The 15,398-nt window shown below is 38.1% G+C and overlaps 1 protein-coding gene across 3 annotated transcripts in view; it reads left to right on the top strand.

The window, feature by feature from the left end:
• MGMT (O-6-methylguanine-DNA methyltransferase) overlaps positions 1-15,398 on the top strand; it is a 169,258-nt gene that overhangs the window by 5,075 nt on the left and 148,785 nt on the right. For all 3 annotated transcript variants that reach the window (XM_075155298.1, XM_075155297.1, XM_075155296.1), the window contains exon 2: positions 3,897-3,940. In XM_075155298.1, the coding sequence (XP_075011399.1) occupies positions 3,917-3,940 (24 nt within the window). In that variant the 5' untranslated portion in view covers positions 3,897-3,916. The remainder of the gene's footprint in view (positions 1-3,896; positions 3,941-15,398) is intronic.

Below are 15,398 nucleotides of genomic sequence, written 5' to 3' on the forward strand. Positions count from 1 at the left end.
CCACTTTTTAGTGCATTATGATCAGATAAATGAAATTGGTATTTTGGTAAAGTAGTGTGTATTAGCAGCACAGCCCACTGAAGTCAGATTTGCTTTGTTTTCTGAATTATGCCATCTGCGTGCTCCAAGTGCAAATTTAACTCCCTCCAGGTAACTCTGCATTAGCAGGTAGCAAGTATTAGTGCTGTCTTGTAAATGTTGCTGCTGCATGATCATCATTCAATAATATTTAAATTATCTGACTGCTTTAGATCAGTCAGTACAATGCAAACAATAACAGTATCTTTGATTGTACATTCAAGTATGCAAAAGGTCTGTTAATTAGTTAAACTTTTTAATGAACACCTAGAGTATATTTCAGGCCCTGTTAAAAGATTAATTTTTCTGTTTCACATATAAAAACCACAAGATGGAATGTACAACATCTAAAAATACACATGAAATGCATAAACTTGCTTTGGCAGCAGTGGGCTGGCTATGTTGACAGTACATTTTTAGACTGTCAGCATTGTCCTGGAGAAACAATTTACACAACTTCATTTTCCCTTCATCTTGCTCCATTGAAGTTTAGTATGATCAAATATAATGTAGTGGGAAGGGTGGGGAGAAAAGGGAAATCCCTTGCACAGTCTCCTATTGACACCAGAAATACCTCTGGTTATTTGCCGACTTCAACCCATGAAATGCCAAGATTTCTGGTTGTTGATTGAGAAAGGAGATTGACTTTATTCAAACTGGCCACAGGTTTTTTCCTCTTTTTTCCCTGGAAATATAAGTGAATTAGGTTTGGATCCTACTTACGGGGGTGTGGGTCATTATCTCCTCCTAGCTTTGAGGCTTAGGCAGATGGATGGAAAGCTTGCCTGGACGGACAAGCTGGGTCTACAGCCAGCGTTGAGCTTTCAGAAAGTGAAACTGAGGCCCGAAAAGGCAAAGTGCTTAATCTGAGAGAAACTTATTTTAATAAATGCTTGTGGGTTTTTGAATAGAACAGGAGTGCTACTGTTCTTTTCACCGATTACATGAGTTGCATGTTAGTGAATGCACCTTGGTTTATAGTATTGGTGATGCATATGGCCTGGATTTGAATGCTTTTCAGTTGTCTTTTTGTGCAGCTATATTTGATTCCATAGTGAGAGTTTCTAAGAATATGATTAACCCTATGGGTCATCTTATAATGTAATTATTAATGATTGATTCTGTTTATCCTTGAAATCAATATGAGAAGCAAAATGGTTTGGCATATATTTGGGGTTGATTTCTAACATTCAGTAAACATGATCTTGTGACAAGACTAGTATTGGTTTATTACTCAGAACGTGTTTGATGAATCTGAAGTGTGTAATTAGTTTTATATAATGATGGTGATATGTGGTGTTTTTTACGTGACTTATGTTAATATGGCCAATAGTGTTAACATCTCCTGCCACTAATAGTTAGGGTGGGGATGTATAGTAATTGATCTTCCTGGGAGTGCTGTAATGTAAAAACAATTCAGGCTGTTTGAAGTATATTTTACAAGTGTGCATTGGGCCTTTGGGATGTTATACTGAAAAACCCAATTGTACAGTTACCATGGGAACCCAATTAGAATAGATTGCTTGAGTTTTTTTCAGTCTTTCATCTTGACCAAAAATCTAATGTACTTTAAATGTTTTCATATGGAATTTTATTCATATACTACTTGATATAATAGCTGTTTTTAAATTTTAGTACTGAAACCAGAGAGTATTATGTTCTGCTGATCCTGAGGACTTGTCTTTCAAGGAGAATCTTCCTTCAGTGTTTAAAAGTTGATGAACTGAGAAAAATACTTTGTATGAATCTAAGAGTTCTTGCTGTAGTGCTGCTATCACGTGTACTTTTCAGGCTGCAGTTCTACGAAAGCAAACAGGAAAGTATCTTAAAACCCAAGGACTTCTGTTCTAGACTATCAACAAAATATGGCTGAAATTTTTCATGGCCTTTAAGGATCTGATTTTTGATGTAACCTCTGACTTTTCTTTAAATTTCTGTTCTATTGACATATTCAAATGTTTGGGATGCTCGCAGGGTGGGTCTAGGATATATTAGCTTCCTGCACCATCTCGCCTCGGCTGTGCAGCAGCTCCTGTTCTGAGGTGTGTCACGCATCCCATGCCGGTGCCCCGTTGCACGTGGTACAGCAGCTCCACAGGCGGCAGTTTTCTGCTCTTGGCAATCTCAGGGTTTTTTACTTCAGATGAGAACATTTGGGCTGATATGCTCCAAATGTCACATATTCCTTAATTTTTAGGAGGAATGGGGCGTTGAGAGTTTTATCTGCAGCTGAATAACTCCACATTACACTGTATTCTCTAGTTAAATTGCATTCCTGTGTAGTTACCAGCCTTGGTCAGCTAATTGGGGAAAGGAGTGGTCATGCAATCCAGCAAAGCAGCAGCGTGCCCTTCCTGGGGTCCTGCAGTATCTGCTGGACTGCTGTGTCCCTTTCTAGTTTGTGTTTTGGGGTGGTAGCATGGGAAAGCAGAAAGGAATATAGATGGTCAGAAGGTTGTAGCACCTCTCTAACGTTGGTGTAATTCAGTGCACTTAGTACTTTGGGACTTTGGCCCAGGTTTGAAAAGAGCTTCTGGATAAATCTGCTTTTCAAGGCAAATATTCTAGCTTTACCCGTCAGAAAAATCTGAAAAAGCTGAGTGTTGCTATGCATTTTGAAAGTTAAAACTCTGAAGTGACCATAGAAATAAATTGCTATTTTAGTTTTAGCTCTGTCACAGATATTTAAGTAATATTAGTAGATTGCTCATCTGCCTGACTTACATTTAAAATGGAATTAGTGATCTTTGCAATGCCTACCTTGCAAGGCTGTGATGGTTAGTATATTTAAAATATTCATTATTGAGGATCTTAATTTTAAACTCTTAAATTAAGATGTAATATTAAGATTAAATATTACCATTTTCTTGTAAGTAGTTTGGAAGTGGCTGTAAGTTCTGTCACTGCCTTGGACTTCAAGGCTTGATGTCTTTGAGAGGACTTGGAAAGCCTCAGATGTTCATATTATTTCTTTTAAGAGATTTATCATTTCTTAAGCGGATACAGTTATCCGCTCCCGTGGAGTAGTGAGTTCCCCAACTTAAGAGGAGGAGTTCCCATTGAGGTTGGCTGTGAGTCAGGACTCTGAGGCTGAGCTTTGTTGGATAGTCTCCCTGATTTTCAAAAATGTAATGTTTATAGCACATGTTTGCAAAGATATAGTGATCTTAGCTAAATAGCACTGAAAAGAAAATAGAGGGGGAAAAACTAAGTAAATGCAAAGGAAATAGCAATCATCCTTTATTTCAAAGGGGAGAGCAAAGAGGAACCTGTTGTATTTTTTGTTAATGCTCTATAAATAACGATTAAGACTAGAATTATGATAATTGAAGTTAACATTTCTTAGGTGTAATCTGTACTTTTAAACCCAGAATATAACTAAGTCAGTCACTTGCTTTCATGCCTTAAAACGTGTTATTTCCTAAATCACAAAAGGCTCTTTATTTTACTAAGTAACTCAGAAGTGCATTACTGCCTGTACAAATATTTCTTAAATTAATACTATGTCTTTTAAGGCATTCTTATTCAAAAGATCAGAGCTGTGTAGTGCTTGTTATGGAAGAAGTCTTCGATGTGCCATCTGTTGACTTTTTTGTTTGACTCATAACAAGCAGTAGATGACCTAATGAACATTAAAATTGGTTGCTTTAAAAAAAAAATTAAACTCCCTTTTGAAATTATACATGCTGAAACTTAGAGCTCATTTAAAAAACTGATACAGAGCTGGTTATAAGGGAAATGACACTATTGACATATACTATTCTTCCTGTGGAATTCAGATTAAATCTCAATCTAACTGAGAATTTTTTTCTTTACAGGTGAAGACTTTTCATCTAACATGGCATCAAGGCTTGGTCCAAAAGTAAGTTCCTAGTAAATACCCTTGCATTTAGGTGTACGTTGGAAGTCCAGCATTACAAAAGAGTTCATGTAACATAGGGGTTTTTTTCCCCCAGTGTCCAGCAGTCAGTATTAAGAACCCAGTTGACAAGATTGATGCTGCATTGTAAATCTCTGTAGCTCTGTCATGGTTGGTAACAGGCATCAGTGGACCTTTCCCCATCACGTATCTATCTTCCACAGAGCATAAACTAACAGGACAATGCTATGTTTTCGGTTGTAAGTTAGCTGCTTCCATTTCCTAATAAATACCTCATTCATTGAAAAACAAACAGGCTTAATTTTGAGGCTTGGTGCTTCAATGAAATAAGTATAGGGCAGCAACTTTGTAGTAAAATAAGGCAACAGTTCTGTTTATCAAGAAATTCAGAACAATTTACCGTACTGAAAGGCATCAACACATTTTTAGTCAATAACCATATTCTTCAAATAATTAAAATGAACTTTGAAGATAAGAATACATTTTTTTTCTCTGGAATAACTATTTTTGTAACACTAGTAATGCTTCTCTAGGAAAATATTTCTAGTACAATCAAACTTGCATATCTAACTATTCCTGCTGGCAACTGCTATCACTGTTAAAAATGTCTTAATAGTGGCATCTCTTGTGGTTTTAATTTGCTTTATGTAATGTAATGTGGCTTAGAAAAGTAGTATTTTGGCACATTCTGTGTCTATCCCTCTGTAGAAGATTTTCTCTTTTCCACAAAAGAAAATTGGTTTTATTTTTTAAAATGGAATGGTTGAGGAAGAAAGTCAGGAAAATAAATTCTTGCTTCACTTTTTTGTATTAAACAATCATCTGTTTAGTTATATTTTTGTATCTTCCAGTTGCAGACATCTTTTAGCAGGTACCTGGAATAATGGCAGAGAAATACTTGATTATCGTTTGCACAACTGGGCATGGTAGGAAGAATCACTAGTTCCCTCTCATTCAAAGCTAGGTGTGATATAGCTGGCAAGCGACATGAAACTAATAATTTATTATCTAACCTTTTCATTTCTCCCACTCTCGCTTCTAGTTGAAAGGTGCAGCATTAGCTGTTAGGGGAGTTTTCCCCTTTTGATATGTGGAAAAGCAGAGGGTTTAAGGCAGAACACACGAACTCTCGCAGCCCCATCTGCTGCGGGAAGCAGGGGTCTGCTGGGGGCTGTGCAGACACAGCCCAGGCTCCTCTGCTACCTGCTACTGTTTCCCCCCATTCTGGATGCATATTAAATGTGTATGTAATGTAGCTCATGTTTCTTTAGTGATATTTATAGTGTGTGATTAGTTTACAGTTTTACTTTGAGCACAACCACATACAATATATGACTGGCATATGTTTTTTGCAGAAATCAGTTATCACTGACGTAATGTGCTGGACAGTTTTTAAGCAGGTTGCTGAAAAATGGTTTCTGAAGGCAGCCAGACGTGGGCATTTTCCACAATTGCTGTATTTGTCTCCCACTTGATCCTTGATTTTGCAGCCGTGTTGTGGTGACCAAAGATGTATGTTGGGTTTGTGTGGAAGAGGCTGAAATGTGGCCATAGTTATGTGCGTGAGCATACATCAGGAATGTCTCTGTATTTGGGAGTTTTTTGGGTTTGTGGTGTTCTTATGACAACGTGGCCATTTTCCTGTTTCATGAGAAATTTAATTCTAAATGTAATTCTGTTCCTCTCTGGATGTCTTGTAGTTATTAAATTTAAACTTAGTAATCAGGTTCTTGTACTAACTGTGATGCTTTGCTCTCTGTTAATACAGTGAAACACTCATCCATGCTGTCCTGAATCAAACCAAGATTGATAATAGGAAAATTCAGGCTATAATCTTGTATTTTTGTATGAATCTTTCTGATGCCTGTTTTTTGTGTATTTTCCTGCAGATGTATTTGTATTTTTAGTGAATTCTTAATGCAGTTTGCTGCTTCGTTTGTTTAAAGCTGTTCTTCTACTCACGTTAAAAATTTCAATGAAATTCTTTTCTTGAACCCAATTCAGATTCCTGACTCTCCTTCAGCTTAAAAAGGAGCACTATTAATGGTTTTGTTCATATTGCTTAGATTTATTTTGTTATTATTCTCTAGCTCCTACTCTTCAGGTATAGCTATTTTGGTATTATAAAGAATGATGGATTATATAGGAAAGTTTCTTTTGAAGCACTCCTGATATTGTGCAATGCACTTGGGGGTCAGCTACACTTGACTGATGCATGATTTATCCGATGTCCCTGCCACTTTCTGAGATAAAGCTGCTATTTTATCAAAAATGCCAGCAAGTGTGATTTAGAATTTATACACCTCCTTTTTCAAATAATTGTTCTGATTACTTTCTGGCATGGCAATAAAATGATAAAGGTAATTGCACACAAATGTGAGATAGCACCAAAATACAATAAAATTAACCTGAATTAGCTTGACTTGTCGATGAGAAGTATTTATGAAATGTATTTTTGCAATAAGGGAGACTGATATTATAGCTGGAAGGTGAGTTATTGCCTTAATGTAATACTGTTTGAAATTTAAAAAAGAGACTGTTACAGTTGAGGGTGATTGTGCCTTTGAAATTAAGTTGAAGTGATTCTTATAATTGGCAGCAATAATGCATTGTGAAGGTAATATCTTTTATTGTGTTATGCCTAGTTGCATTATCTTTTATTTAGCTGGTCCTGACTTCAGCTCTGCAGAGAACGCAAGAAAGAGCAGATCAAGAATTTTGTGGATTTAGATGATAAAAATTTGAAATGTTACCTAATATTAAAGTCATTCTTCTGCTAGATTTTCTCATTTTTAGCCCATTTTCAGTTCCCCTGAACCTGATACGAGTCTCGTTTGATTCAACTTTCATCTCTTTTCTTTGTATTAGAGTAGTTGCCATATATTTACATACACAGCTGAACCTGTAACAGTAGTGCACTTCAGTCTTGCTATATGTATGCATGCATATACATCAAGTGGTGATTTTGGCAGTTAAATTTTGTGTTCCTTAGTGCCTCAAAGTATAACCTCCTCTTATTAAAAAGTATATACACACTTTTACAGCAAACACTCCAATGGTAATTAGGGAGTGGATATTAAAATGTTGTCTAATATCTTGACTTAATTTTTTGTTGTGATGAACACTTCTGGAAAATCCAGACACCTGTGATGACTCGTTTTCCTTTGTGTGACACTTGTTAAAACTCAAACCAGTAACAACCAGATACTAATTTTGGGAACATTCTATTTCTTAGAGACCACATTGTTCATCTTTGCATGGTATTTGTTTCTTAAATGTTTGGTGACAAATTCCTTAATTATGCATTAGTGTTTTATGATGTGTGATTACATGTTAAAACGGTGAACAGCTGAACAAAGTATAACATAGCTTTGTAGTGCATTGTACAGTGCTTCTAGCCGAATCTTCTGGCATATGATTTCCAGTCTAAAAATAAAAGGGTGCTTAATCCATTTGTGGGTCATCACTAAGGTAAGAATGACAACATGCTTCCGCATCCCATGGTAGATACACCGAGCAGTGTGGCTTACAGGCTGAGTGCTGGTGGGATTTACAGGTACCTCCTAACAGCAAGGAACGTACACAATTGACTTCTGTCTTTGCTATTGGTGGTATAATTTGATTGTTACAGAAATATCTAGCCCTGTCCAGTCTGTTTTTTCCTGTTCTTGGCACTTCATTTCTTGTCCAATTCTGCTCCAATTAATTACCTTATCTCTAGGCAGCCCACTGTTTCAAACGAGATATCCTAAAGTAACTGTCTCTGAGCTTGTCAGGCTGTTTCACTTCCTTTTTTTCCTGGGCACCAAGGTGCATCCTAGGGGTGGCATGACCCAATCCTGCAACCTTGATGCTGACCCACCACAACCACCAATTTGTATAGCTTATTAACACCACACTTTCTAATGGCGTTTTATTTGTATGCTACATGTAAACATTTGACTTGCTTCAAAATTTTCATCTTAGCTTCATGTTAATGGTATACAATGATGACATAAATATTCTACAGTATATATGGTTTAAACGGCTATGTGGCCACAGCAGTGGCTGCTGCACTTGCATAGCATTTAAGTTTCCTATATAAGTAAGAGCTGGGGGAAGGTACAAAGTATTTGTTGACTTGGTATTGGAGGAAAGAGTATATCTGAATTCCTGTTTAAACAGTCCACTGAGGTCTTGTGTTTAAATATCTGCTGCTACTAATGTCTCGAATCAAAGCTTGGCATGTGGGCAATAGATGAAGTAGGAGTATGCACTTCTTGAATGCAGTCTGGAATGCAATGATACTAACCTATCTGCCTCTTCTGAAGGAGAAAAAATTGTTTTATTACAATTAAAATATCATCCTTTAAGTAAAATAAAGAAGCCTGAGGTAGCCCTAGTAAGTACACTGGGAATTTGCCATTTGACAGACCAGGATTACTCCTGTCTGCCAAATCAACCGACTGAAGACATAGCCAAAGAGCCAGAGGCTACCACTGCTTGGAAATACACTTTTATAGCTTGGCATTTCGGGGTCTTTTGATTGCCATCCAAAGAGGATTAGTAGTAAATACGATGGGACAACAGAAACTTGCTTTTGTTGTCTTTGATTGTTTAATAAAGAATTATGTGTTTGCTCTTGTTGAATACTTTTAAAATGCTGTAGAAGGCCAATGTTGCTCTCTGTATGTGAACATGTATCCCTCTGGTTTGTCAGGGGCTTCTGTGAAGTGGACCTTATGATAAGCAAAGTTGGGGAACGATTTTTAGTGGCTGCTGTGCCAATGTATATTTGTATATGTTCAAAATATGCAATTTAATTCTGTACCTTCACAATTCTTACGGGATTAGTTCTTTGGAAGGTAAAGAAATTGTTCTATCACCCCAAACTAACCCTGGATTTGCTTACAGTCTGTCTGACATTTCTTGACTAGGGTGGGTTTGGAAAGGAAATGAGAGTAGGTTTTGTTTTCACACCCTCTGAAGTTACAGCTTTGGCTTGATCAGGGTTAGATTTTACTTAGAGAAGCACTGGAGATATTAGTAGGAGAAGCCTGGAGAAGATCCAGGCTGCTGTGTTTCATAATGAGAACCGAATGTTTTAATTCTGTTTTAAAATAAGAAATTGCATGCTAATGGCATAAATGAGTGCCAGCCAGAGGTTGGAAATAGGATGATTTTGCACAGGAACCCAGGGGATCAGCAGTTGTGGTTGCTGAAGGGCAGCATGGTGGGGTCCCTGGGAAGCCTGCTGCTAGCCCTCCCGTGCTGCGGTGTTTCTGCAGGGAATGGGTAGGAGCACTTAGAAATACTGTTATTCCCAAGCCGTGGGGACACTGGTCTGGTAAGACCGCTATGGGAAGGCATTGGTAGAGGTGAGGTTGGCAAATTGTTTTCTGGGGAGTCACTCTTTTTTGAGCGCTGAGGATGGCAGAAGCAAGGCTGTTGGCTGCTATAGCTCTCCAAGCCTTGGCAGTGGTTGTTCTGCACCTCGCTGGCAAACAGGTTTCTAGCAAAAGGCTACTGGAAGGTTGGGATCGGCTTTACCCCAGGAAATGGCCAGTTTGGCAGCACTTCACATGGCACGAGAGAAAATGTGCATATTTAATGCAGTATATTTCAGTGAGCTTTTGTTTAAAAGCCTTATCTGGATTACAGTCCTGTTCTTCAGCTGTGGAGGTGTTTATTACTGTTGCAGCATGGACAAAACTATATGGACCTGATATATGGTGCTTTATTCTGGCAAGCTGAAGTTTGCTTTGGATGCTATAGGAAGAAAAATACACACAGTATATATAGTTGTTGTGGGATGTGTAGGGGGAAGAAGCGGCTTATGTCCAGATGAGTGGTGACAAACACTAGTTCACAAGAGCCTGATGCAGTATATAAAGGACTTGTATTTTAAAACATCAAAGGTAATTTTAAATGTTATTTTGCTTGTTAGCAGATAATATTGACAGAATTAAATCTGATTAGCTACTGTGATGGTGGTTTTGTTTCAAGACTTTCTTCTTGAATTCAAGCAATGAATATGCAACACCTTTTTTCTTCCTCAAAACTTCTGCCTTAATTTAAAAACTGGGGGGCACTCAGCTTTCCATATATTTGAAGGATGCTATGTGTGATATTCCAGTGTAATGATACAGGAAATGTGTATTGTCTTTTTCAGAATTTTTTTTCATTAAGTAACGAGTGATGTTGGTAGGACTGCCCTGTGAGGGTGGGTTGCAGAGGGCAGCAGAGCCTTCTCTTCTTTTGTTAGACAAGGAGAAGCCCTGCCCTGGGTTCCAGGACAACTTTCTCCCAGTTTCAGCAGTCGAGATTAAGGTATCAAACCTGTAGGGACCTGTTCGGATCAGGGCATCCTTACAGCTTTAGAGTTCACTCCATTATGTTTGGTTGGAAATCTTTGAACTCTTTTTTCAAGAGAAGGAAACAGCTTTTAGAACAGTTCGTATTTTAGCTTTGAAAGAAATCAAATATTTCATAATAAGCAAAAAGTCTCTTTGCTTATTATGAGTAGAAAGAATTAAATGTTTTTCATTCCGTATAATTTTTATTCCAGTATATTAAACTATTTCTGGGTATGAAACTTCTGTCTACCTCTTCCCTCCCCACATTGAAATTATTTGTAGTAAATTCTTTTTTTCTCTTGAAACAGTAGCAGCCACTGTTTATTTGGAAGGTGAAAATATAGATGATCAAGATATAACAGCAATAGGCTTTTAGACTTGTGTTTTGATCACATGTTGATTGCATGGATCCTGTTTTTTTTCCCAGTCCTTAAATTTTTCTCTGCTTTAAAACACTGAGTGTAAGAAATGGCTTTCTCATCTAAGACTAGCTGCCTAAGGTTGGAAAATTACTCTCCACACTGAAGTATATGTGCGCAAATGCATTACCTTTACTATTAATATCTTTTCCCATATTCTTAACGTACAATGGATTGTTTCCTTTTAAATAAACACGCAGAAACCAGTAAAACAAATACAGGAAGTTTTAAACTATTAAGGAGATGTTGAGAGAACTATAATTCAAAGAAAACCTTGGATGAGTGGACCACTGGCATGTGTAAGCTCACTGGCAGCCGTGCCAAACAGGGGGGTCGTGGTCAGCCTCGTTATTCATCTCTGCAGTCCCAGGCGGGGTGGCAGAAGCTTTCTGCAATTAAAACATTTTGCAAACAGCATTAGGGATTGTGTTTCTAAATTATAAATTCTAATTCTAAATTTCACGCAGTTGTCTTTACGGTGGTAACAGGAGATGTTCATGACTGGATTTTTTTCTTCAGCTGTCTCAGTATGGAACAGCAATAGTGCCGCTTCCAAAACCCCAGTTAAGGGTATGACTGCAGTGGCAACCATTCGTTGCCCTAATTGCAGTGCTCGCTGCTGCTGTATTGCATGAGTGATACGCTGAGCTTTACACTTCAGAATAGACGGGTGTTCATAAACAGTCAGCTCTCCTCTGTTCTGCTGACCTTGCTGCTGTGGAGTTTGAGACGGACACATCTAACTTCGTATTTCTTATGATGGTCCCTGATTGTTTTTGCCTTGACAAACACTGCTGATGTGATTCGATAAGGATTTTGTTATGAGAAGGATGTAAACTTACTGGATCAGGAAGAATGACTGTAGCAAGATGACTGAAATGGAGTAGCAAATTGCCAAACCAGTCCAGGTACCTGTGAAGTATTCCCCTTGAATTTAAATCCAATATTTCAAGCTTTCATTGAATTTTAATTCAAAACTTGAATCAATAACAAGCAGGTTTGAGAACACTGCGATACTCAAAAGAAGGACACTTAAAGAGTTCAGGACTGGTATTTCTTTCCTGTAATTAGGATGAAGAAGCAACTTCCTTGGCATTTATTGATCATCCTTTCAAACTCAGCAAATTCCTGGTATTGCTTTTTGGCAAGTCACTGATATTATATGGCATCATAGAAACAGGGCAGGTGCTTGAGAATTATAGCTCATATGCTAGCTTCCTAATGCAAATATGTCAGAACATTGAAGTGATAAGTCTTTAGGATATATTTATGAAGAATAGGAAGTAAATGAACAAGTTGGTACTTTGTCACACCTTTAGTGGGATGGGCTAGCATCTGCACTCTCCAAGTGAAACTACCCTTAAACTGTGTTGATCTTATTGGATAAATAGGTCCAGAAATTCAGCTTTTACAGCTAAGAATCCCTATGATTTGTGCTACTAACGGGTATAGTGCTATTTGGGATCCTCTCAGACAATAGGTGTTGACAATTATTTTTAGTTTTTGAAGCCAGTATGTAGTTATATCCTAGCCCAACATTGGAGCAAGTTTGCATGAGAAACCTAGTATGGAATCTGGGTGGGTTCTTTATTTTTAAATAAGTGACTTTCACGGTGTGCAAGAATTAAGTAGAGAATTTTCAAATGTACAGCAGTGGCTAGTCTGGAAATGGTAGAAATACGACAATTTCTGCGTTTGAGAAATGGCAAGTGAAATAGGGGAAAAAATTGTAATGCAATTTCATCCTGTTGGTTGTATTTACATTATCAGGTAGCTCAGCAATTAACACTTCTGTTAATCTGAAAGGATCAAGAGACCCATTTCTTGGAGGCAACTGTGCCATCTCACTGGTTAATGCACTTGGACTCTCGGTTTAAAAAAAAAATAAAATTGCAGTATGTGTGAGGATACATTAGTTTAGGTTTAGCAGTTGAATATATTGTTTTTGCCTTGATTCTCAGAAATATTCAAGTAAAAAAAAATATGAGGACTTCCATTTGAAGTTCAGTCACATGCTATAGCCTAATGGAAATACCCTGTTAAATCAGATGCAGGTGGTGGCAGAGGGGATTATCATTAATATTTTGATATGGCATGGTAGGTTTGTATTGCATGGTGGGTTTATATTGTTGCTAAAGCAGGGTGAAGGAAATGGAAAAACCTGCAGAGGGAGATCCATCAGAGATAGGGCTCTGGCTCCTTCCTGATGAGAAGGATTCATGTGCTCAATAATACTGAAGGGAAAACGTGTCAAAAGGTGACATCTTCGGACTCTTTGACCACAGCCTTCAGACAGAACTTGTTTTAAGACAACTTCTGAGGGCTGAACACTTGTGGTGGGTGCAAACACATCCACGGGCAGTGCTGTTGCATTTTTTCAGTGGAAATCTGCAGTCTCTAGAGTTTTAACTTTGTACACAAGCGCTGTGAGATCTTTAAGAGGAGAACAGAGGAAAAGTTGGAAAGTGGTGTTCATGAGATACTTTGCATTCTTTCTCCTCTTCAGTTCAGCAACAGTGATTTGGGGCATGGTGCTGAAGCGCAGGAAATGCCAGGAGGTTTGCTCTCTTGACTTGTCTTCTGGAAAATACAAACCTCTTGGGAGAACGTGAAGCATGGAGACACTTCAGTATGGATTTTTTTTTAACCTTGTTGATCCTCCAGATTTCTCTGCATTTTTTTATTTATCTACTCCCCATTATGCATATGAATTGGATTCCAGGATCTCAGACCAAACTACAATGGAATTTTGGGGGGTTTAGGAGCAGTAGAACATAGAAAATAATTTTGAATTATTTACTGTAATGTGAAAGACCATTAACGCAAATTTAAATAAAATCTGTATTTAATCAAATGGGAGGTATGTTTTAGTACTGGAAACGTTGGCTGCAGCAAGGCTGTTAAACTGAATTACAGTGGAAAGCGTAAGAGGTTAAGATCCTTATGTGCAAGTCATCAAGTTAATGCTGGCTTTTGGGTTCACGGCACCTCATTTAGGAGGTAAAACTCGCTGCTGTTTTGCATCCTTAGCATCTGAACACTGGGAATGCAATCTGAGTGGCACATCTCTGTTTTCTCGTGATGTTCAGTGGAGTTGATGTGTAATTTCGGGGACCTTCGCCCTTCGGAGGAGCGTGGTGCCACCGAGGCACGTGCTGTTGCAAAGTCATGGGAACACGCCTGGAAAATGAGGCTCCTCTGTACAGGACATTAACTCATAAATCATGCTAATATTCTTACTGATATATCTTCCACTGTGAAAACCTTTTGATACTCGTCTGTTATTAATGACAAAAAGGACTTAATTCCGCTGGCTAGCAATAGTCTTCCAATTTTCTACAGAGCGTTGAGCAGTCTAGTGAGATACAGACTTACATACAGTGCACTACACTTTTATTTCTGTAGCAAGGCTCCAGAGGATAGCAGGAGAAGTTTCCTCTCTAAAAGTCCTATTTTTTCTACCTAATAATTTTGAAATTTATGAGAGATTTTGACACAGATTTGTAGGTATTACTGTGGAAAGGGAGAGTGAAGGTGGAGTTCATGCAGTACCTGATCAAAATTCCTCAGATGATTCATTTACATAAGACTGGAGAAAAAAGGCAGAAGGCAGTTTATTTGGATTTATTAGATTTTTTGCTTTAAGCTGCCATTCATTTCTAGTTCTCTCAGCTTCAACAAGGGCACTATGGGGAAGATGATGTTAAGCAAATTGTGCCTGTATGGGAAGGATGTGGGCAGGAGCAGGTTTTCAATGTCTACCCCTCTGCAGTAAATGACATCTAAGCCTTTGGTGTTTTCAGCTGGCCAAGTTTAAAGGCCGTTTATTTGCATCTGAAAAGTGTTGCAATTTAAATTGTGAATAAAATTTCACTTTATTTTAAAATAGCAGTGCCTGCAGGAGTGTCATTACCTCCATCTTCCCTGGCTCGTCTCAGTAGCTGTAGGTGAATAGTGAAAAGGCACTTTGGCTGGACAGAGGATAGCGTGCATCGTACATCTGTACGGTGACCTTCATCTTTCAGGCTCCCAACCCAATCGCATATGTATGTGGATATATGTCATGCAGCTTCATTCTTTTATAAAAATAAACCTTCTAAATATTGCTGCCCAATGCGTATAATAAACAAGACTGAAAATACTAGTTGTACTCACTCAAGGTTTTCATCTATAAAGCTTAGTTCAACTTGGTGTGAACTCGTAGGGTTATATATAGTTTTGTTACTCGCTGCATCCTGTGTTTTGTTATAATGAAAAAGCTGTCCTCTTATCGCTAAGTTGTTATATTCATGGAGTACATGGTATGAGGTTCAGTGCATCTAGTTTAGGGCTGTCACACAAACAAAAATGAAGAATGTATACTGGTTTTCCACATACGTAAACTTTTATGTTGCTTTTTTCCTAAGACTTCTGCAGTGAGGTGCTGCTCCAAAAAAAAGTTCACCCATGTCCTCTCCTTGAGGAGGGAGAAGGAATGAGGGAAAAGTTGGTTGAAAAGGAGAGTTTCTTTGTAACACCAGCAAACATTTAATTTAGCAAAAAGCTGATTTGGATTAGTCAAACTAAAATCACTAGGAACGTGCAGTTGTTCAAGCCCGGCACACTGCGCAGAACTCTAAGCTGAATAAATTTGTGCTGGTTGCTGAGGAATTGTGTAAGTGCTTCCCAACATTGAAAGGTTTAAGC

The sequence above is a fragment of the Calonectris borealis genome, chromosome 7 (genome assembly GCF_964195595.1).
Source record: "Calonectris borealis chromosome 7, bCalBor7.hap1.2, whole genome shotgun sequence".
NCBI lineage: Eukaryota > Metazoa > Chordata > Aves > Procellariiformes > Procellariidae > Calonectris > Calonectris borealis.